The sequence below is a fragment of the Pelophylax lessonae genome (assembly GCF_965119305.1).
Source record: "Pelophylax lessonae genome assembly, chromosome: 1".
Taxonomy (NCBI): Eukaryota; Metazoa; Chordata; class Amphibia; order Anura; family Ranidae; genus Pelophylax; species Pelophylax lessonae.
In genome coordinates, this window is record NC_138768.1 from 271,737,383 (window position 1) to 271,760,232 (window position 22,850).

Below are 22,850 nucleotides of genomic sequence, written 5' to 3' on the forward strand. Positions count from 1 at the left end.
GTCATGATCACTGGGACGAGTGCCAATCTGATGACCTTGGGGTTCATTTGAGATAGTTTCTGGAGATTCACTGGGCACATTCTCCTTTATCCTTAAAAGGTTATGTAGAGCACAGCATGCCAAAACTACATTCACTGCATGCTCAACATCCAGGTGCATTGATGTTAATAAAACACGCCATTTCAATGTACATATTCCAAAAGCACACTCTACTGTTCGGGGGGCTCTACTCAGTCGATAATTAAAAATGCGTTTCCTGGAATCAGAGCCATACCTGGTGTAGGGCCTGAGGAGGTAGGTGAATAAAGCAAATGCCTCATCTGCTACAACTACTAGAGGCAGATCGGGACCAGCAGCACCAGGCAAAGACCTTGATTGTGGCACCTCAAGTTCCCCATATTGAAAATGCTGACCCATCACAGAATAAAAAAATATTCTAGAATCTCCAGAACTTCTATAGGCCCCAACATCCACAGCTATAAATTTCATGTTGGCATCACTGAGTCCCAGCAGAACAATTGAGAAATACTTTTTGTAGTTAAAGAAGCGGGAATCAGAATTAGGTGGCTTGATGAGAAGGACATGTTTACCATCTAATGCCCCAATGCAATTTGGGAAGTTCGTTTTTTCCCAAAACTCATCAGCTATTTATTCCCACACATTGGATGTTGGTTCTGGCATAACTGAAGTTTTCAGTTCTTCCCACAAAAGGAGACAAGTGTCATGCACAATTGTTGACACGGTTGATATTCCGAATAAAAATTGATGGTGTAGGGAGGTGAAACTGGCACCAGTGGCAAGGTATCTGCAATTAAATAATTGAGAAAAAAATGAGAAATCTGAAGATAGATAATTATGCATATTTTTTAAGCATCTGTTCAACATATCGAAAACTTACCTTAAAGTCACTAACAGCCATTCTTCCGCACTTATGCTTCTTCTCATGTTTGTGTGCCTTCGATTCAGACGTCCTCTTATAAGGTCTAGCAACTGATCAAAGGTTGCCACTGACATCCTAGTAAAATTGTAGAACTTGTCTTGGTGAATACGGAGTTCTTCAAACATGAGGTCAAAGGAGCCAATAGATGGACACTGGGAGGTTAAGGGATGTACCCAGCAGAGACGACGTCTCCTCCGCTGAATCAGATCCATCTGTCTCCTCCTTTTAATTCTCATAAGCAGCATTATGAGCAGGGGTCAAGTCTTGGGAAAAAAAAGTGTGGGAACTCAATCAAGATTACCACCCCACCACCTCAAATTTTAAAAAAAGTGTGTGTTCGTGTATATATACCTTTTGAGTAGCGAGGGCCACTTTAGCGACTTGGTAACCGGTTGCGGACCACAATGAGCGGAGCGGGCAGATCAGATGACAGGTCCATGTCAGCATATGCAGAGCAGACAGGGACACAGCCTGCTCTACTCTATGGGCCCTCCAATCTGATCTGCCCAGACAGAAGGCGATGGATACTCTTCTATTTTTTTAAGTGGATTGAATTGGGTTCCTGCAGGTATCGCTGGCTATTGCTGTCCCCCAAGCGGGTATGGCTGGTGGCTGCTAACTGGCTGGTACTGCTGATGGATACTGCTGGCTGGAAATGCTGGTGGGTACTGCTAGCTTGTACTGCTTGTGGGTACTGCTGACTAGTACTGTTGGCAGGTACTGCAAGTGGGTACTTCTGGCTGGTACTGGTGGTGGCTACTGCTGGTGGGTGCTGCTGGTTGGTACTGCTGGCGGGTACTTGTGGCTGCTACTGCTGGTGGGTATTGCTGGCTGGTACTGGTGGTGGCTACTGCTGGCTGGCAGTGCTGGCGAGTACTGCTGGCTGCTACTGCTGGTGGGTATTGCTGGCTGGTACTGGTGGTGGCTACTGCTGACTGGCACTGCTGGAGGGTACTGGTGGTGGCTACTTCCGGCTGGCACTGCTGGTGGGTACTATGGTGGGTTACGTATATTTTGAGTTGCAAATTTCCCTCTCTATTTCTCCTCTATCTCTCATCCTCTCTACTGTTTCTTTCTTCTCTCTCTCAGTTGTTCTTTTTTTCTTATCCCTCTCTCTCATTCCATCTCTCTCTTTATATCACTCTATTTCCATCTTTCTCTCTCTCTCTCTCTCTCTCTATATATATATATATATATATTTTTTTTTTTTTCATCTCTCTTTCTCTCTTCCCACCTCTCTTTCCTTTCTCTCTCCCTCTCCATCACCTTCCCTACTCTATCTCTCTCCTCTGCAGAGCCGATGCTTTCTGTTTTGCTCCTGTCACAGGCGGAATGCATTTGGCATTACTTCGCCTGTGACAGGTTATGGCACTATACAGGAAGCATCAGCTCTGCTTCCTCTAGTGCGGCTCCTTTCCTCACACTGTGCTTGGGGATGGAGGGTCGGGAACCCACAATCTGGGCTTGCCAATCTGCCATCCCAGAGCAGGAGATGGTGCCAGACGCTGGGATTGTGTCGGGGAGGACTAGCTGCTAACGGGGGAACGGCGTTCCTGCTGTAGAAAAAGTACAGGAATGCCGATCCCATGGGTTCCCGCAGGACTTGAGCCCTGAATATGAGCATTACAATCATATGTCTTCCGTAATCCATAATCAATACTCACACTTCAACAAAGGTTGAAGTCCTCTCACAGGAAATGGGTGGGCAGAAATGCACTATGGGTAGTCAATGGACAAAAAATAAACATAGCTATGGAAATTGCCAGGTTCTGAGGTGTTTGAACAAAGAACAAAACACATAATAGGAGAGAACTAACAAGTGTAAATAGGGGACGTGAGCGGGGAAAATCATTCCATTCCCACCGACTCCCCCCTCTTGACTCATGCGAGATGGAGGGGGGGGGGGGGGAGTCGGCTGGGAACAGGGGCACAGTGTTCCGCCGCTGGAGGGCCGTAGGAGCACCAAGCCTGAGACCCAGATGGGTCATGCTGTGACACAGTAATGTAAAATATAAGTGGTTACAAGAGTACCTAGGATATCTAGCCTAACTCGGAGATCATGGATGGATGGATTAGGAGTCTAAAGAGGAACACTGAAGTGTTAATGTGACACGGTTACCAAGGAAAAACACCAGGGAGATCTATGAAAATATCTGTACTGAATATATACGTGCAAATCTTGCAATAAATACTTGAAGGTATCTGGGTCCCATGGGTATGTCAAAGAATCACAGAATTGCTACACGTTTCTCTTGTAGCTTCATCAGGGGATCCTGTTATTGCTGAGGGATGTAGTGTAAAATTACATACATTAGTTATCATACATTATATCACATTTTACCTTTTCAGTATTAATTCAATATATCAAAAAACTTGAGTTCAACAAATATCATAAATCATACAAAACATATACATATGTTCATTGAGGGTACCTACCCGAATCCCAAGGGGGAAAAGAAAGAAAAGAAACATGGAGCACCCGGAACCATATGAATTTAAGAACAAGAGGGATCCTGGACACACCAACTCCAACTGAGAAAAGAACAGAGAGCACACGCACCACAGATGTCTCTCTAGGATTGTCTGGTATCGAATACAATGGGTCAGTATCTATATCCCATATAATATATTGGGAGAATATTTAAAAAATGTATCTAATATGTTTATATATACAAAAACAATGCATATATTAAGTATGGTGTATGATAAAACTCACTTGCAATAAACTCAAACTGCATAGACCAATCCCCCAAATACAGTGGTCATAAGGCAGTCCCTTCAAGATACTTCTCTCTGGGATAACAGCCAAAAACATAAGTTGAGTTCCAAAAATTAGAAACTGCAAAATATATTATATATATATATATATATATATATATATATATTTCCTGGATCTGTGTCATGCCATCATACTACGGGTCAACTCCGCCCCTCTGACCCCTATAGGACATCCCTGAAATAGCATAAAAGGCAGGCAGTACCTGGTGGAGGTGTTCTTTTTTTCGTCCTCGCTCCGGACACCTTGAAAAAAAAATATGTCATCCTTCCTTGTGGCCTTTCCAGGTTCAGCCTCTCTCCTGGGTAAGAAGACCCCCTCTTATGGGCTGTAAATCTCCCTCGATGGTGGGTTCCCCTTGGTGCTGGGGGTAAGTTACATTGCAGTATAAATTGCTGCATTTTCATACTGATACCATTAATTGACAGTCAAAACTGACACAGATGCCGTATTACAGTGGAGGTTCTTTCCTCGCTGTTGTTACAGTATGAATGATGATATGAAGCCAGCTGGCAATTTTTTTGCTGTATTTTTCTCCCCTTAAACATGCTTGCTGGCTCTTTTAGTTCACTAGAGATGGTGGTTTTGCATGCTCCAGTGTGGGGGGAGGGGGCCAGCCCAGGCTTCCTCTGATCACCTTGGAGTTTTTGGTTAATCAGTGGAGACAGTCTGCAGGTGCAGATGGCTTCCTTTTCCTCTGTGGCCAATACACTGTGTATAACTGGGTCTCTGCTGCCCTCACTGTGAGTACATGCACATCCTGGTCTACTTTGCCTGTGTTGAAGCTTGGGGTATTTTTGTCTAAAGCTGCCGCCAGCCTCAAAGCACTGAAGATTTTTTTTTGGGAAGGAATGCGTTTTTGTTTTTCTTTATCTTTTTTTGAAAAAAAAAAAAAAAAAAAAAAAGAGAGCAATGTATGTGGCCAGGACGGAATAAATTTTCGTCAGTTGGTCACTCTGAATGGACCTGATCGAGTGTGGAGTCACAGTGTTGTGGGGATGAATGTGAACTAAGCACCCTGCAACTTTGATTTTAATTCCACAGGAGATCACATACTGAAATATTGACACGGCTGTGAATGCTGTCACTTGGCGAATGCTTCACATCATCTTATCACTAATTTGGAGGATATGTCAGCAATACCTTAAGGAGGTAGTCCAAGGATCTTCCTCTCATGCTTAGCACAATGAGGTGCTGGGAGGATACGTTGCCAGGAAGGAGAATGTGTCTATGCCTTTATGGGGTAGTCAGAGGTTCTCCTGTCCACTATTTGTAGCCACAAAGTTATTGTGAACACTGGATGCAGTTACCATTCCCAAGTGTTGCGCATAGCTTGCGCTGCTTTACAATACTGTTGCTACCTGCTGCAGAGACAACAACAAGGTTACTTCTGTTTGTAGGTGACAGACAACAGCATAAGCTGGCACTTTGTGCAGTCTGTGGCTATCCTATTAGTCCTTATTGCTTAGAGCAGATAAGGTTCTCCATGTGGAGGAGAAAGGGCTCTGGTTGGGAAGCTTGTGTAAAGTTTTCTCAGTTTCTCATTTTCAGGTAAAGGCTTGTTTGCCTGGCTCTTCAGGATGGCCCAGGACTACAGCATCAGAGTTGCCTTGTGGTGTGGCCTTAGGCTATCCCCACTACCACCCTGTATGTGCTTGATCTCAGAAGCTAAGCAGGTTTAGACCTGGTTAGTGGATGAATGGGGGACCACCTGGGAACACTAGGTTCTGTACAGCAGCACATATACCTCTTAACCAGCAGAGGGCAGTAATACTGATAATTGTGCACTTAGCTTCTCTAGGGTTCTGAGTCAAGCTGCCCCAGTGCTGTGGGGGACAGTTCACCACTCTAAGTCCATGGGGGGCCCTTGCATGTTCTGCTTTCTGAGGCTTTGCAAAGTCTAACAGCCATGGGCATGCTTACTCAAAGCAGAGGCAACAGGGGGTTTGTGGTTTCAGAAGCCTTGGTGCCCCGGATGTTTTGGGGCTGCATTTCCCATGATGCTTATACACTCTGAGGTATAGTTGGGCATTGTGGGAGGTGTGGTTCTGGGGTGCCGAGGTTCACTATCACTGCTCTAGAGCTATGGTCAGATGCAGGTTTTAAAAAGCAAGCAGTGTACAATGTTTGCATTACCTCTCATACCCTGGAAGACCTTTTTAAATGTTTGAGGATCAATGATCGCTAATGTTCTCATCCCTGCAGCAGTTTCCTGATTTCTTACCATAGCTCCCATGCTCCACCAATCTGTCAACAGTTTTAAGGAGTGATTTTTGGCTCAGGGCATTCTTTTGATGCGGACGCAGAGGTGGAGCATGAATATTCATTCCCTCTCTTGGGTCACAAATGTCAGATGGCCTTTGGATGATTCTTAGTGCTAAGCACATGCAGGTATTTATGAAGGTTCCTGTCTTTATGACAGAATCCTGGAAAACCATTATTCTGGTGATAAGGAAGGGCTGGTGCCCTTTTCTGGACTTCGCAAACGCTAGTCTACAGATTCCTATAGTCTGGGTTTGTCATCACTCAGGTTTTTTTGCTAGCAGACAATGACTTGACCTAGGTCATGGTATGTTTTTTGGTTGGCATTCTCCCCAGAACCCTCTTGAGGGTACTATCAATCTTTATGGCATTTATTTCCTCAAATGACATTTTGCGGATAGCGAAGTAGGGGTGCTGCTGCTTAGTAACGTTTTTGCCTGCAGGACCCTCTAGATCTTGGAGTATCTTGTCAATTTTTAGTAGATTCAAATCCAGTCTACTTAAGTCCTGGATTGCTGTTCATTGCAAGCAAAGGTCATGTCCATCCGTCTGGGTCCAGGTATGTTTTTGGTCACGGCCCCCGCCCCAGAACCCTTCTGGAGGTACTATCTATCCTTGGGGCATTCGTTTCCTCAGTGATATCCTGCTTAGAGCAACGTAGGAGCACTGCTGCTAGTTAACGCCTTAGCCTGCAGGACTCTCGAGAGCTTTCATCTTGTCAAGTTTGGTAGAATTGAATTCAGTTTACTTACTCCTAGATAGCTGTTCAGTGCTAGTTAAGGCCATGCCCATCTTTCTGGGGCCTGTGATCCTGAGCATTATGTGGACTATATCCTGGTGTTGGCTCACTCCAGGGATTTTCTCATAGACCACCGGGATCAAGTCTTGCAGACCCAATCAGAATTTGGGTGGATGGTGAATGTGCAGAAGAGCCAACTTGTTCCGTCCAATGCCTAACCTACCTGGGCAGGGGGTTTCAGTACAGTCGAATACAAGATTTTCTTGTGAAGAGAGAAGACTGATCGAGTCTGTGCGGGGACCAAGGGGATTAGGTCCTCAAAGGAAATCACGGTTCATCGATGCATGAGTTTTTTTTTTGCCCGTAATCCAAGGCAGGAGAGTCAGTCTTCTCATGGACGATACAACGGCAGTTGTGAAACAAGGGGGGACAGGAAGTCTGCAACTTCTCCAGGTAACTGCGGAGATCTTCTTGGCCGAAGCCCATTTGTTGGACTGTTCAGCATCGTGTCTCCCGGACCCTCAGAATACCCTAGCAGACCAGTTGAGCAGGAACTTCGCCAACTACACAGGATGGATGCAAAATCCAAAATATTTGTCGAGCAATGGGGGTTCCCGAGATAGACTTAATGGCGACACATTTCAACTGTCAAGTTTTTTCCCACTTCTTTTGCCCGCAGGCTCTGGCCCAGGATGCTCTCTATCAGAAGTGGGGCTTCAAGCAGGTCTACCTATTTCCACCAATTACTCTGATCCTCAAATCATTGGTGAAGATCATGGAGGAGGGAGTACCTGCTATTGTGATAGCTCTATTCGGGCCGAGGAGGCCATGGTTTCCCCTTCTTTGTCGTCTGGCGGTGTGTCCTCCAATAAGGCTCCCTCAGGTCAGGGACCTTCTCATCTGCAACGGCCACACTCACCCCAACTCGGCCTGTCTGGCCTTGACTGCATGGAATTTGAGAGGAGCAAGCTCCAGAATCTAAATCTCTCTGACTGAGTAATGTCCACCATTCTGTCATCCAGGAAAGAATCTACTAAAGGCCACTTATTATAGAGTGTGGCAGAGGTTCGAGGATTTCTCAGTCCAACAGGGATTTTCTTTTCGTTTACCCTCAGTGGCGAATATATCATATTTTCTGCAGTACGGCCTCGACTTGGGACTAAGCTTCAACATGCTTAAAGTACAAATTCCAGCACTTTTGGCCCTTACCAATACCTCATGGTCAAAGGAGTCTCTAGTAGTTGGATTCCTCCGTGCGGCAATCAAGATATACCCGCCTATTCGTCCTTTTCTTTCCAAAGTGGGATTTACTGTTAGTATTAATGGGGTTGCTAAAAAGCCTCTTTTTTCCCCAGATTCGGACAGTCCTTTATGGTACCTGACATTAAAGACTGTTTTCTTGACAGTTTTGGTCTCAGCCAGATGAGGCTCAGACACTGCAGCCTTCTCCTACAAAGAGCCGTTCTGCACCTTCCTTCAGGACAGCGTAGTGTTACAACCTTCTCCGAAGTCCTTTCCTAAAGTCTCGTTGGAATTTTATTTTAATTGGGAATCGGTTCTCCCGGCCTTTTCACCTTCTCAATCAGACTTGGAGGAGCCTAGATGGTATGATCTGGATATGAAGTCTCTCCCACAGACATAGCTGCCCAGAACGGTCTCGTTCCGGAAAACAAATGCTCTTTTTTTGTATTCCCAAAGGGTCCCAGGATGGGTATGCCGGGCCCTCCAAGAGTCCTCTCGACAGGGATAGTTAAAGCAATCCAAACAGCTTACTCCCTGGAAGCCCTCCCCCCTCCTCAGGAGATCCGAACACATTCCATAAGAGCGGTGTCATCCTCCTGGGCAGCTTGGTCCAAAGTATCGGCAGACGTGGTCTGTAAGGCAGCAGGTTGGAGATCTCCTAATACCTGCATAAAACACTATAAGCTGGATGTGATGTCATCCCAGTATGCTCAGATGGGAGCTTCAGTAGTGTCTTCTGCTGTATCAAGATATTACAATTAGTTTCTTGCAGCAGTACCTGGTGTTTGTAATTTATTCTTCCCACCCGTAGTATGATGGCATGACGCAGAGCCAGGAAAATGGAAAATTGTTATCAATACTTACCGTAATTTTCCTTTCCTGGCTCTGCGTCATGCCAGCACAAAACCCTCCCTGGTCCGTCACGAGCTCATACAGAACACCTCCACCAGGTACTGCCTGCCTTTTATGCTATTTCAGGGATGTCCTATGGGGGTCAGAGGGGCGGAGTTGACCCGTAGTATGATGGCATGACGCAGAGCCAGGAAAGGAAAATTACGGTAAGTATTGATAACAATTTTCCATTATTTATATATATATATATATATATATATATATATATATATATATCTATATATATATATATATATATATATGCTAAAAAATTGTATAATTGTGATAATAGCAGTACTGACCCGTTAGAAAGTGCGGTTTCCAAATATTAAGGCACCCCTCTTCTCAGGGGATCCGATGTGCATCCACTGGAAAGCTCTATGTTTTTCTCATATCTATATAGGAGAGAAATGGCTCAGAACATAGAAACCCCACCCCCACTCCCGCTGCACTGTCTGCGGGAATGTGGGTAGGTACATTTCTAACCATGAACGGCCATGAAGGATCGGAAATAGTGGGGCGAGTAAAAAAAACCCCTTAAGTGCTCCACTTCAGGTGGGATCAGCCAATCCCGGAAGTGATGTGCACTCAAATGCATCTGAACACCTCCCCAATGGAGATGAAAGCACTGGAGTAAATATGGCCTCGCCCCACCAAGGAACACATAGCACCCCCATCGTCAGGGGGCACACAACGAAGAAAAAGAAAAGAAAAACGAAAAATAAAAATAAATACAAATAATGATAATATAAATAATAACGTAGATGAAATAAAAATAAATAATAATTTGAGTCCTGTCTCATATTTTTCGGCTATGTGACACTTACCAACTGATCCGGAATGTTATATTGGATGATGTCTAAGGTTGTAGGTTGCCAGCAGGGATAAGGTGGAGTTGGTCAAGGATAGGATCACAGTGGTATGTTTGGAGACCTGGGAGTATCACCTAATTGTGTAGAATGCCTGTCAGTAGAGGAGGAGGAGAGACGTGGGTGCTGTCCAGTCCGGGTGTGGGTGGGTGGACAATGGAGCTCAGTTCTTTAAAGGAGAAAGTAGGCCTGGAGGAAGAAGGTGGCGCTCCAAAGGGTTGAGAGGTGAACAGTGAGGCGTCTGAATAGTTAGTGGATGGTAGTGATGTGTCGATAAACGCAGACCATTTGCGCCAGGGGCGTGGAGTAGGGCCACACTTGGAGAGCTATGCATCCAGTTTTACTAAAGTAGGCCTGGAGGAAGAAGGTGGCGCTCCAAAGGGTTGAGAGGTGAACAGTGAGGCGTCTGAATAGTTAGTGGATGGTAGTGATGTGTCGATAAACGCAGACCATTTGCGCCAGGGGCGTGGAGTAGGGCCACACTTGGAGAGCTATGCATCCAGTTTTACTTTATTTAGCAGAGATGTGAGGTCGGTTTTGACATCTTGTATTGTAGGGGGGCAAGGGGTAGCCCATTTTTTGAGTATTGCCCATCTTGCAGACATGAAGCATACCAAGAGCTAGGCTTTGTTGTGTTGTATAGTAGCTCAGTAAGTGTTAGGGTCCTTTGAGGTGGAGAGGTCAAGGTAGCCAAAGAGTAAAGGGAAGATGTTCTTTGAGGGGGGACGCCCCGTATCCCTTGAGGCGAGGTTCTCAACTTGGTCCCAAAAGGAGGATATAGGAGGACAGAGCCAGAATCTGTAAAGCAACAAAGGTTTTTCCGAGCCACACATGGGACACAAGCGTTTGTGAGGTTGGTGTTTTGAAGACATGAAAGGGATGTAGGCGCGGTGCATTATTTTGAACTGTTGTTCACACCAAAATTCATTTTTGACAAAAGAGCAGGTGGAGATGAAGCCTTTTGGGATGTTATCCACTGAATTAAGATCAGAATTTCAGGATTCGACAGATGTCGCCAGTAGAGGTTTGCAGAGACAGGCCTTCAAGTGTTTATATATGTCCGCTATCTTGAATTGTTGGCATTCTAGGAGGGAGTCCAGTACAGATTTGCGGAAGCGTATCGATTTGTTCGGGCACAGGCTCGTATCATGTTGAACCGCCTGATAAATTAATAGGAAGTGATGGTGTGGGAGCTTGTAGTGGTCCAAGACTTGAGAAACAGGTCTGGCGTTGCTGTGATGGGGGTCAAAGAGTTGAGCGAAGTACAGTAGCTTCTGGTTAGCTCATGTTTTGAAGCCTGTGTAGGATGTAACAGGTGTAAAAGATGGGTTCCCGTGGATTGGGAGGTGTTGTGATATCCAAAAGGAGAGATTCAGTTTGCGTCGGATCTTCCACCACGTGATCATCTTGTCTCTAAGTAGCAGGTTTTGGTGGAGGTGAGCGGGGATAGACCATTTGTGTTTCTAGGTCATAGTTGGAGTATCTAGAGGTTCAGGATATCCAGTCCAGACATACTCTTAGAATACAGGATAGGTTGTATATTCTAATATTAGGGAGGCTAGCACCCCCCTCGCACCTCGGGAGGACCAGCTTGCTCATTGAAATTTGAGGGGATATAACAGTCTGACAAAGCTAAACATTTTGAACAAGTGGCATCTCCCGAAGAGCGAGATGGGGAGATCCATGCATGTCTCCAATTGATTTCTAATTCTAGTGATGACCGGGGTAAAATTCAACTTGTATATAGAGGAAGGAGTTCTGCCAATTTTTATGTCTAAATAGGTGATGTGAGTGGTAGGTACTGAAAAGATAGAGTAAGTAGCCCAAGAAGGGGATCTAAAGTGAAGTAATGGGAGGATCTCGCTTTTGGCCAAACTGATCCTTAGTTCCGAGAGGCCTTTGAATCTGGTGAAAATGTCCTGAATGAGGGACGTGTCAGAGGCTGGGTTTGAGGCGAAAATAACATAAAACAGAGTTCCTGATGTCCGATGTGTATGCCATTCAAAGAGGGGTTAGACAGAAAGAAATAGGAGAGTGGTTTGAGGGCCAAATTAAAAAGTAATGGGGAAAGGGGCATCCTTGTCTGGTGCCTTTGTAGAGTTTTACAGGCTTGGAGATGTAGCCGGCTGCCACTATGTTTGCAGTGGGGTCAGCGTACATGGAGGTGAGTAAGTGAAGGGACCTGAAAAGCCAAATTGCTGTAGGACCAAAGAAAGCCATTCGAAGCTGACATTGTTCAAAACTTTCTCCGCATCCAGGCATATTATGGCTATGTCATCATTGTTATTGGATTTGGCGTGTTCGAGAACGGAGTCTGTCGCTGGCTTCACAGAAGTTGGTGAAAACCTTTCACTTGTACATAGCGACAAAAGCAACAATTCTGCTTCGTAGGACCGCTTTACCAGCATCCCAAAGCAGTAAGTCAGAGCAGTGTGGAGCATGGTCCGATATAGCAATTTCATGGATGAGGGCGTCCGAGGTTTTGGTTAGTAGCGTGGAATTGCAGAGACGGCAGTCTATCCTGGATATGGTGTGGTGGTTGTTGGAAGAGTAATATGTGTACTCCCTGTTCTCAGGGTGGGCTAAGCACCAGGGGTCATTTAGCTGGAGGGCTGCCACAAAGTGAAGAAAAAGGTGTGGCAGTAGAGGGGGGTGTGGCACGTGAGGTGGTTTTGTCTTCGCTTTTGTCTTCCTGCGTGTCCATTACGGAGTTACAAAAGAGGGTATTGTAGATAGGGTGCCAGATGTGCAGTGACGGGTTGAAAGAAGGGTTTGGTGAGGAAATAGGGGGCATATATGTTAGTGATGGCGAGGTCTTGGTTGGAGATGCAGAGGAGGAGAGACAGGAGACGTCCTTCCTCATCTTGGGATAACGATAGTCGCTCGAAAGGGAGGTTTTTGTGAATGAGGATTAGAACACCTGCTTTGCCTTTAGTAGAGGCAGAGCCATGAACTTGGCCAACCCATAGTTTGCACATGCACCAAAAGTCTGATGAAGGCAAATGAGTCTCCTGGAGGAGTGCTACTTCTGCCTTTAGCCTTTTTAGATGTCGTAGTATGGCCATTCGTTTGTGGGGAGATCGGAGACCTTTAACGTTCCACGAGATGACATTCATCATGTCAGTAGGCAGAGGACAGTAATTACTGAGTAAGGTGTTTTGTCTGTCAGTGGCACTGGAGGTGTATGTATTGATCTGGGTCACAGATAAACGGGATGGGGTAGAAAGTGAGGGGGTTACGTTATCTTAGCGAGGAGTAGTATTGTCTGTGTGTAGAGTGTGATTGGCTGGAGTGAGGAAGCCTGGACTTTGCTTATCTTCCACACGTAGCAATCATAATAGGACAGCATTACCGGAGAGGGGAGTTTGGTTGAGTAGCCGGATTTGCTTCCACCAGGTGGTTGAGTCAGCGAAAATGAAAAGGGTCTGGGTGGTCCTCTAGCAATGTAGAGCAGTGTCTCCAGAAGGCTGTCTGAGGGGATGAAAGTGAGAGAATAGTGGATCCTTGTGGGGGCTACGTTGCTCCCTGGGGCCTATGGGACTCGGACTCATATCCATGGGATGAGGCTCCTGTGGGATGTGCAGGTGGGTCTGGAGGTACGAAGCGACATCATCAGGGTGGGAGAATGGTTTGGTTACCCCCTGCTTCTGATGAAGGGCTGAACAGATAGGTTGGAAGGCTTTCCGATTGCGGGCGACTTCTTGGGAGTAGACGGCAAAGATGAGCAGCTTGTGCCCTTCCAGCTGAAGGACGTTGGCATTGCGGAAGGATTTCAATATGGAAACTGAGTAGTTGAGATATCTGACGATGATCGGGTGGGTCGAGCGGTGATAAATTGATGGAGTTCCCACCCTGTGAGCTCAATGCATGGTGTGGGTATCAGAGGGGCTCAGGGATGCAAGTGTTACACAGCTCTGTCAGGGATCCTGAATTATAGGTCTCAGGGAGGCCAAGGATTCTCAGATTGTTGGGACGGGTACGATTTTCCAGGTCATCTAGTTTCTCCAGGATAAATTGCTGGGTTTGAGATGTATGGTGTGCAGAACTTAGGGAACTCTCAGTTTCCTCCTCTAGATCCGATACACGTGCCTCAATATCGTTCAGCCTGTGTGCCTGCTCTCCAAGCTCCCTCCGGAGCTGGTCAATCCCGCAGTGGTGATCGTAAAGGAAAGCAGAGCCGCCACTGCCTGTGCCATCCTTGTGTACTGTTCGTCCGCTGTGGACAGGGGTAGCTGGATCGCGAGTTCTGCTTGTGAAGCTGGGGAGGAGAGGGGTCAATCGACCATTTTGGGAGCCTGGAGGCCTAGAGAGGAGGGCCCAGAGACCATGGCTTGTGCGGGACTGGTACCATTCGATATTAGATATCTGTCCATCACTGGTCTGACGGGAGACGTGCGGAGAGTAGCAGGTGGCTGGGAAGTGTTACCTGGCGGCGCCGTGCCGAGTTTGTATGCAGCTCCCGCCGGAGCCGCTGTTTCGCACTCCCACTACATGTGGCGCCGGAAACCAAAAGTCCCCTTCCCTGGTAAAGTACACTATCTGATCTATTAGTACCCCCGGAGCCTTTCATTATCTGACACCTGTTTTCCAAATGTGCAAGGCTGGCACCTGGGCCTCTGTTCACATTTAGATTGTACCGGGTGATGTTCAGACAGCATCAGCTGCACAGTGCTTGGGAGCCAGGCTTGGCTTTGAACTTTGCAGACATTGAGTAATGAAAAAGACTTTTCTTAACCTGCAGTGGGAAATCCTCAGACTGCACTTTGGGCTTCTCTGGCTGACAAAGGTGGGTGCTTTTGCCACCTGTGGCATCCTTGATAATGGCATCGAGTGGACTCGAAGAAATGTCTCAAGAAGGTCATGTGGAGAAAGTGCCTCTTGGATTCAGCTTCTGCACTCCAACTGTAACATAACTGCATGTGGACTGACAGGAGACTCATCAGGAAAGTGACATGGGAAACCTCCAGTAGGCAAGCACAGCTGCAGCTTAAGGATAAAGCCACTTGCTCCAAACATTCTAATGCCAGGGGAATAACTGAAAATGGTCATCAGAGTCTGGCAAATAAAGCACATGACTGGGACAGGTGAGGCCTGCCAGTGAGAACAGAGCACTACAAAAGGCCTCCAGTCACTTATTTGTGTGATACTTGGAGAGGTGCATCCTCCTCCACAATTGTGGTCACTTGGTTATGGGTACAACACTGCCGGATCTATTGTGAGGGCAAACCACTTTTAACAAAATCCTCTTCTAAAAGATTATGGGGCTACTAAGCACTTATAAAATGTCTATACTTCTCAAGTTCTCCCCTAGGGGAGAACTTGGAACACCCAGTGCTCAGGAAAGTTCTTGGCAGCCTTAGGAGCGGAAAGGACCCAAGACTGAAGCTTGAGAATCAGCCTGTTGCTTCTACTAGTGCTATTCCCAAAGTGGTGTGTTGTTAACAGCCAGTTTGAAAGTAATGGCAGAAGTAAAAAAAGGTCTCCACGCAGCCACACTTTTTTATCCACTACAAAGCAGCTGACACAGATATGCGTTTCACTTACAGACAGCGGGTAAAATAAGTATTGAACACGTCATCATTTCTAAAAGAAATATCAGAAGGGTTGTCCAAGAGAAAAGGACCACTTGTGAAGAGCTTCAAAAGACCTGTAATTAGCAAGTACAATTGTTTCAACGAAAAGTAATAATGCACTTGACCGCCGTGGCCTGTATGCACATTCACACCTGAGACCTTGTAACAAGAACGAGTCACATGACACCAGGGAGGGAAATAGGCTAATCGGGCCCAATTTGGACATTTTCACTTAAGAGTGTACAGTATCTCACAAAAGTGAGTACACCCTGCACATTTTTGTAAATGTTATTTTATCTCTTCATGTGACATCACTGAAGAAATGACACTTTACTACAATGTAAAGTAGTGAGTGTACAGCTTGTATAACAGTGTAAATTTGCTGTCCCCTCAAAACAACTCAACACACAGAAATTAATGTCTAAACCTCTGACAACAAAAGGGAGTACACACCCCTAAGTGAAAATGTCCAAATTGGGCACAAAGTATCAATATTTTGTGTGGCCACCGTTATTTTGTAGCTCTGCCTTAACCCTCTTGGGCATGGAGTTTACCAGGGCTTTACAGGTTGCCACTTGAGTCCTCCTCCACCTGACGTTTGAGAATGCCCCACAGATGCTCAATATGGTTTAGGTATGTCGACATGCTTGGCCAATCCATCAACTTTACCCTCAGTTTCTTTAGCAAGGCCGTGGTCGTCTTGGAGGTGTGTTTCGGGGTGGTTATGTTGGAATACTGCCCTGCGGCCCAGTCTCCGAAAGGAAGAGATCATGCTCTGCTTCAGTATGTCACAGTATATGTTGGCATTCATGATTCCCTCAATAAGCTGTAGCTCCCCAGTGCCGGCAGCACTCATGCAGACCATGACACTCCCACCACCATGCTTGACTATAGGCAAGACACACTTATCTTTGTACTCACCTGGTTGCTGCCACACACGCTTGACACCATCTGAACCAAATAAGTTTATCTTGGTCTCATCAGTCCACAGGACATGGTTCCAGTAATCCATGTTTTTAGTCTGCTTGTCTTCAGCAAACTGTTTATATTTTTAATCCTAGACAGACTATCCCAATAATATGGGAGGTGACTGGAACAAAATTCTTCTGCAGAGAGGCATGCTGGATAGTGGACCTAAATGCAACTCTCCCCCCCCCCCCCCCAGCGTTAAAGGATTCCCTAAGTTATCGACCATTTCTGGAAGGATTCGCATCAGGAGGATGTGAGAAATAATTTCACAAACCTTCTCACATCTAGAGAATTATCCATATGGTAAGGAAAAAAAGCCACTTTTTAAACAGGGACACTTCTATGTCCTACTCAACTTTCGATAGCAAGGTAATATCAATGTCAATAGACAATGATGGGCCCCTCTTGATTATATTCAATTATATTCATGTACCAATATATGCCCACTAATTGTATGATGTAATGTAAACATTCAAATGATTATATTGTCTATTCTTATTTTGACTAGCTTTGTCCTCCTTAAATGACCTATGATGCTTCATAGGTGTGTATAAAGCAAATAAATCTGTCTCTGTAACAAGTGAGTCTACCCCCATCCTTTCTCGGTTCTTTACTGTATGTATGTCAGTGCTGTGTTTTTTTCTGCACTGCATAGTGTCCTCTGGGGAGGCAATCCTCTGGGGGGGGGGAGGGGGTATTCTCATCTGATGTCATTGCTCAGGGCCCCAAATTCCAGTGACTCTGTCTGAGCGATTCCTCAGTTGCTTTGCGACGGAGGTCTGCATGCAACCGTGAGGTCACACTCACACGCCAGTGCCCTGGGAATGCACAACACACCCCCCTGCATCACGTCTGGGTGGCACCGTGCGCTCCAGAGGCAATTGGTCGCATTGGCTGTGTCCCGCACAAGTATCTTCGTAAACTGAGTCCAACGCGCTATTTAAATCGGCAAACTGTTAGCATGTCCACTGACGCTGCCACAACATACACCGTTTATCCATTAAAAAGGTAAGCTCACTTATACCTGCACAGGACTGGGGGTTATGAGAAGATTGCTTCCTCTGAGATATATTATCTCTAGGGTCATGAAAACTACACTTGATAGGTGTTAACCCCCTTCCTTTATGCACTGTTTTTTTTTAGAAACAAAAGTATGTGGGGATTATTTAGACCACCTATCAGGAACAATTAATATACTGAAAAAGCAATTAATATCGTGAATACCCCTGTATTCCACCATACAGGTATTGACTATTTCTACCCACCTACTGACTTACAAATGTGCTTAATATGTAGGGACCCGTTAGTCCCTTTCTACATTAAGTCTTGGTCATTTAAAATAATACTTCTACTAGACATACCTTTATATTAAGCTAGAATACATTATGTATATTGATGTCTTATAGAAAGATTTCCTTATGGGACGCCATCTGCCCACTTCAATAGTGGGGGACCTCCGGGAGATAATGCATAGGATCCGATGACAGGGGCGTCCCCATTTGACACTTGTGCGGGAGAGACAACCATATCCTTTTTCTTCTTGTTTTTTTGGTTTTAATCTACACAGCTTACGATCATCAGGACTATCTTTTATCGGTATGCAGCCAATTATATTACTATAGTATGAAGGTGTCACATGTAATACATTTGTTATATGATTGAATTGATATGTTCTTCTATTAACAGAATATATGAATATCCATATCTCAATCTACAATACCCCTGAGGAAAGGTTTTACCTGAAACGCATCGGGTAACTTGGAAAAATCGGTATAAAGATGTTCAACGCATCCCGATAATCATCAAGATTAAGCCGTGATACAATTTTACTTGTTTGTACACTATAATTTATGTTTTCTGTACTGTTCAGCTACATCATAATTTATTGTATTTGATTTTAATATGAATGAATATATGATTTTATTTAATCTGATGATCGGTTGCCTTTAAAGTACCACCCACTTAGGGGGTCCTTGGTCTATAAATGTTATAGTTGCGACGATGGCTACCGACATCGTCGATTCCGACTAGTGGGTTACTTTATATATTCCCTGTGTTCTCTCTCCTCTGAAGAGGAAAAACAACAACGGACTTGCCTTCTAGAGAGAAGGAAAAAATACATTGTATCCATTGTAATACAGAACTCTGTAAAAAAAAAAAAAGTTAACTAGTTCAATGCTTTACCCTAGGTTAATGACTGTAGGTGTTAGTGTGGGTGTAGGTTTTAGTGGCAGTGTATTAGTGTCCGTGCAAGTAGCAGCTAGTGTCAGGTAATAGCAGTGTGTTTTAGGTAAGAAAGAAAAAAAGTTTTAGATTTAGTGTCAGCGTGTTTGGTTAGGAATCTCCCCCACTCCGCAAAAAAAAAAAAAAAAAAAGTACTATTGTTTCTTGGCCCTACTATGGCCACAAATTCATTTATTTTGTCGTTCTTTTTTTCTATTTCCGGCCAGTTTTTTATTTATCCTTTCATAATTTTTTTTTTTTACAAAGGCGATATCCATTAACCTTGCTCATCAAATAAAAACCCAATCTGTCATGAAAAAAAAAAACAAGGTATAATCCACCTGGATACACTAAGTAGTGATATGTAGAGTTATACTAACATGTCAAAGTTGCAAAATTAGGCTTGGGCATGAAGGTTAGCTTTGACCCTGGTCATGAAGGTGTTAGGGTTAGGGACTAATCTGTGCACTTCAATGAATGGGGAAAGAAGGTAAACTTTAATTTCAGGTCCACAAGCAGGACATATTTATGATTCTCCCAGACTGTTTAGGGGGTTCATGTGTCTCAAAATATTCAATAAAAGAAAACACATTATTTGTTAAGATAACATATATTACAAACAAGGGAACAAAACACTGTACAGAATACAATTTAATTCAGACACTCTATAGAAGACTTGATTATTATATATTAAAATGTACACAGTATCCACAGCCTAAAAAAAGTCCATATCAGTCCTGATGTGGTTTCCACTTATCTGTAAACACAGTCATTACCGCAGCATAGAGAATGTAACCAATCAGAAGTAAGAACGTTGCAGCTACTGGTCCCACAGATATCATGCCACATAAAACATAAAAGAGGAACAGATAGAACAGAAGACGATAGCTGGCAAGGAATCGAAGACGTATGCGGGGCTCTGTTTGATGAAAAGCACCACGTGATGACGCAGGGCTCATTCTCCATGCAGGGGAGTTGCTGATTAAATGATAAGAACAAAACTTTCCCAAGAAGTCCTCTCTTTTACACATAGCATCCATGGAGTCTGCAAACTGGAAGGAATACCAATGGTTAACTATATGCTAGTGGTTCACAATAAAGAAACAAAATACATGCAGTAAAATACTAATCCAAGTTACAAGCCAGGGTTACGTTTTGCTCATTAATAGAGTAGCACAATATGAAAACCAATATAGTTAAAGTAAATGCCCCAAAATTAAATAGGCTTACATTATAAAATCAGACACTAACAGAAAACACCCAGTGAATTTTGGAGACGGTTTCAACTCTAGTTTTGTCAAGAGCCTCTAAAACCATTACAACACTAAAGCCTAGTAAATACGATCAGAAAATCGTACGAGAAATACCGCTTTCGAAGCAATCACACGATAATCCCATATTTTGAGAGCCAAACACGACATTTCATCTGAAATTATTCGGAGGGACAAACACAAAAATTTATCTCGTACAATACCAGCTTGTAAGATTTTCAGTTAATCAGTTTTCGTCCATAAAAACAATACATTACTTCCAAAACTGTATTCAGTCGCAAGAGAATTTTTCGGAAGTAACCTTTTTATTTTTGATATTAGACTAGCATGCAAAATAAGAAAAAAAAAAAAAAAGACGATCATTCGTCCGATATCATCGTGTATATGAGGCTTTAGACTCTTTTAGTCCATTAGAAAAAGTATTCTTGCCCAAATCAGGCCCCTTCAATGGCATCTCGTTGCTGTATAAACTGCACCTAGCAGCAGCACATCAAAAACCTCTACAAAAAAAATTTTCTAACGCATATTTACCCTATCATTATCAATATTAGTCATTTTAAACTACTATCTTGGTGGTACCAAGATCTAGTGCACGCTTATCTCCTTTTCTTTCAGTGCCATATGTTAAGGGCAACCGGTATCCATGGCTTCTGTGCACACACCTTGGCATCAGGCAAGAACGGCCAGCACTAAGCCCAAGAGCTTAAACAATCTCTCTACAGAATGCTCCTTAGGAGTGATCCATTGAAACAACTGCAAACACTTCTGTGTTTTGTTTATATTGGATGGGATGTGACATTGTGAGTGACATTACTTCCTCTCAGTACAGAGGCTCAGGCAGAGATCTGTCCCCCATCTTCATACAGCAGTAGCCCTATCGTATGTGATCTGCTGTTCCGGATCTGCTGGTATCCAGATTCAGACCCCCAAAAGGAAAATAAAAAAGAATACATAAAAGAATTTAAAAAAAAGCTGAATATACAGTATCTCACAAAAAGGGAGTACACCCCTCACGTTTTTGTAAATATTTTATTATATCTTTTCATGTGACAACACTGAATAAATGACATTTTGCTACAATGTAAAGTAGTGAGTGTACAGCTTGTATAACAGTGTAAATTTGATGTCCCCTCAAAATAACAACACACAGCCATTAATGTCTAAACCGCTGGCAACAAAAGTGAGTATACCCCTAAGTGAAAATGTCCAAATTGGGCCCAGTTAGCCATTTTCCCTCCCCGATGTCATGTGACACGTTAGTATTACAAGGTCTCAGGTGTGAAAGGGGAGCAGGTGTGTTCAATTTGGTGTTATTGCTCTCATACTGGTCACTGGAAGTTCAACATGGCACCTCATGGCAAAGAACTCTCAGACGATCTGAAAAAAAGAATTGTTGCTCTACATAAAGATGGCCTAGGCAATAAGAAGTTTGGCAAGACCCTGAAACTGCTGCAGCACGGTGGCCAAGACCACACAGCGGTTTAGCAGGTTCCATTTAGAACAGGCCTCGCCATGGTCGACCAAATAAGTGGAGTGCATGTGCTCAGCATTGCTGCAGAGGTTGGGGGGGGGGGGGGTCAGCCTGTCAGTGCTCAGACCATACACTGCACACTGCATCAAATCGGTCTGCATGGCTGTCATCCCAGAAGGAAACCTCTTCTAAAGATGATGCACAAGAATACCCACAAACAGTTTGCTGAAGACAAGCAGACTAAGGACATGGATTACTAGAATCATGTCTTGTGTTCTGATGAGACAGAGATAAACTTATTTGGTTCAGATGGTGTCAAGCGTGTGTGGCGGCAACCAGGTGAGGAGTACAAAGACAAGTGTGTCTTGCCTACAGTCAAGCATGGTGGTGGGAGTGTCATGGTCTGGGTCTGCATGAGTGTTGCCGACACTGGAGAGCTACAGTTCATTGAGGGAACCATGAATGCCAACATGTACTGTGACATACTGAAGAAGAGCATGATCCCCTCCCTTTGGAGACTGGGCCGCAGGGCAGTATTCCAACATGATAATGACTCCAAACACACCTCCAAGACGACCACTGCCTTGCTAAAGAAGCTGAGGGCAAAGGTGATGGACTGGCCAAAGATGTCTCCAGACCTAAACCATATTGAGAATCTGTGGGGCATCCTCAAAACGGAAGGTGGAGGAGCGCAAGGTCTCCAACATCCACCAGCTCCGCGATGTTGTCATGGAGGAGTGGAAGACGACTCCAGTGGCAACCTGTGAAGCTCTGGTGAACTCCATGCCCAAAAGGGTTAAGACAGTACTGGAAAATAATGGTGGCCACACAAAATATCGACACTTTGGGCCCAATTTGGACATTTCCACTTATGGGTGTACTCACTTTTGTTGCCAGAGGTTTAGACATTAATAGCTGTGTGTTGAGTTATTTTGAGGGGACAGCAAATTTACACTGTTATACAAGCTGTACACTCACGACTTTACATTGCAGCAAAGTGTCACTTCTTCAGTGTTGTCACATGAAAAGGTTTAAGAAAATATTTACAAAAATGTGAGGGGTGTACTCATTTCTGAGATGTGTGTATATATTCCAGATCACAATGAATGTCAGAGCAAATGAGAATCATGAGGTCAAAGGAACTGCCTGAAGAGCTCAGAGACAGAATTGTGGCAAGGCACAGATCTGGCCAAGGTTACAAAAAGATTTCTGCTGCACTTAAGGTTCATAAGAGCACAGTGGCCTCCATAATCCTCAAATGGAAGACGTTTGGGACGACCAGAACCCTTCCTAGAGCTGGCCGTCCGGCCAAACTGAGCTATCGGGGGAGAAGAGCCTTGGTGAGAGAGGTAAAGAAGAACCCAAAGATCACTGTGGCTGAGCTCCAGAGATGCAGTCAGGAGATGGGAGAAAGTTGTAGAAAGTCAACCATCACTGCAGCCCTCCACCAGTCGGGGCTTTATGGTAGAGTGGCCCGACGGAAGCCTCTCCTCAGTGTAAGACACATAAAAGCCTGCATGGAGTTTGCTAAAAAACACCTGAAGGACTCCAAGATGGTGAGAAATAAGATTCTCTGGTCTGATGAGACCAAAATAGAACTTTTTGGCCTTAATTCTAAGCGGTA

General features: G+C 44.5%; 1 protein-coding gene across 2 annotated transcripts in view; it reads right to left on the reverse strand.

Annotated features, from left to right (window-relative positions):
- Positions 1 to 19,075: 19,075 nt before the first annotated feature.
- The window catches only part of SMPD4 (sphingomyelin phosphodiesterase 4), a 168,910-nt gene continuing 165,135 nt past the window's right edge, over positions 19,076 to 22,850 (reverse strand). For both annotated transcript variants that reach the window (XM_082255892.1, XM_082255891.1), the window contains one exon: positions 19,076 to 19,536. In XM_082255892.1, the coding sequence (XP_082112018.1) occupies positions 19,216 to 19,536 (321 nt within the window). In that variant the 3' untranslated portion in view covers positions 19,076 to 19,215. The remainder of the gene's footprint in view (positions 19,537 to 22,850) is intronic.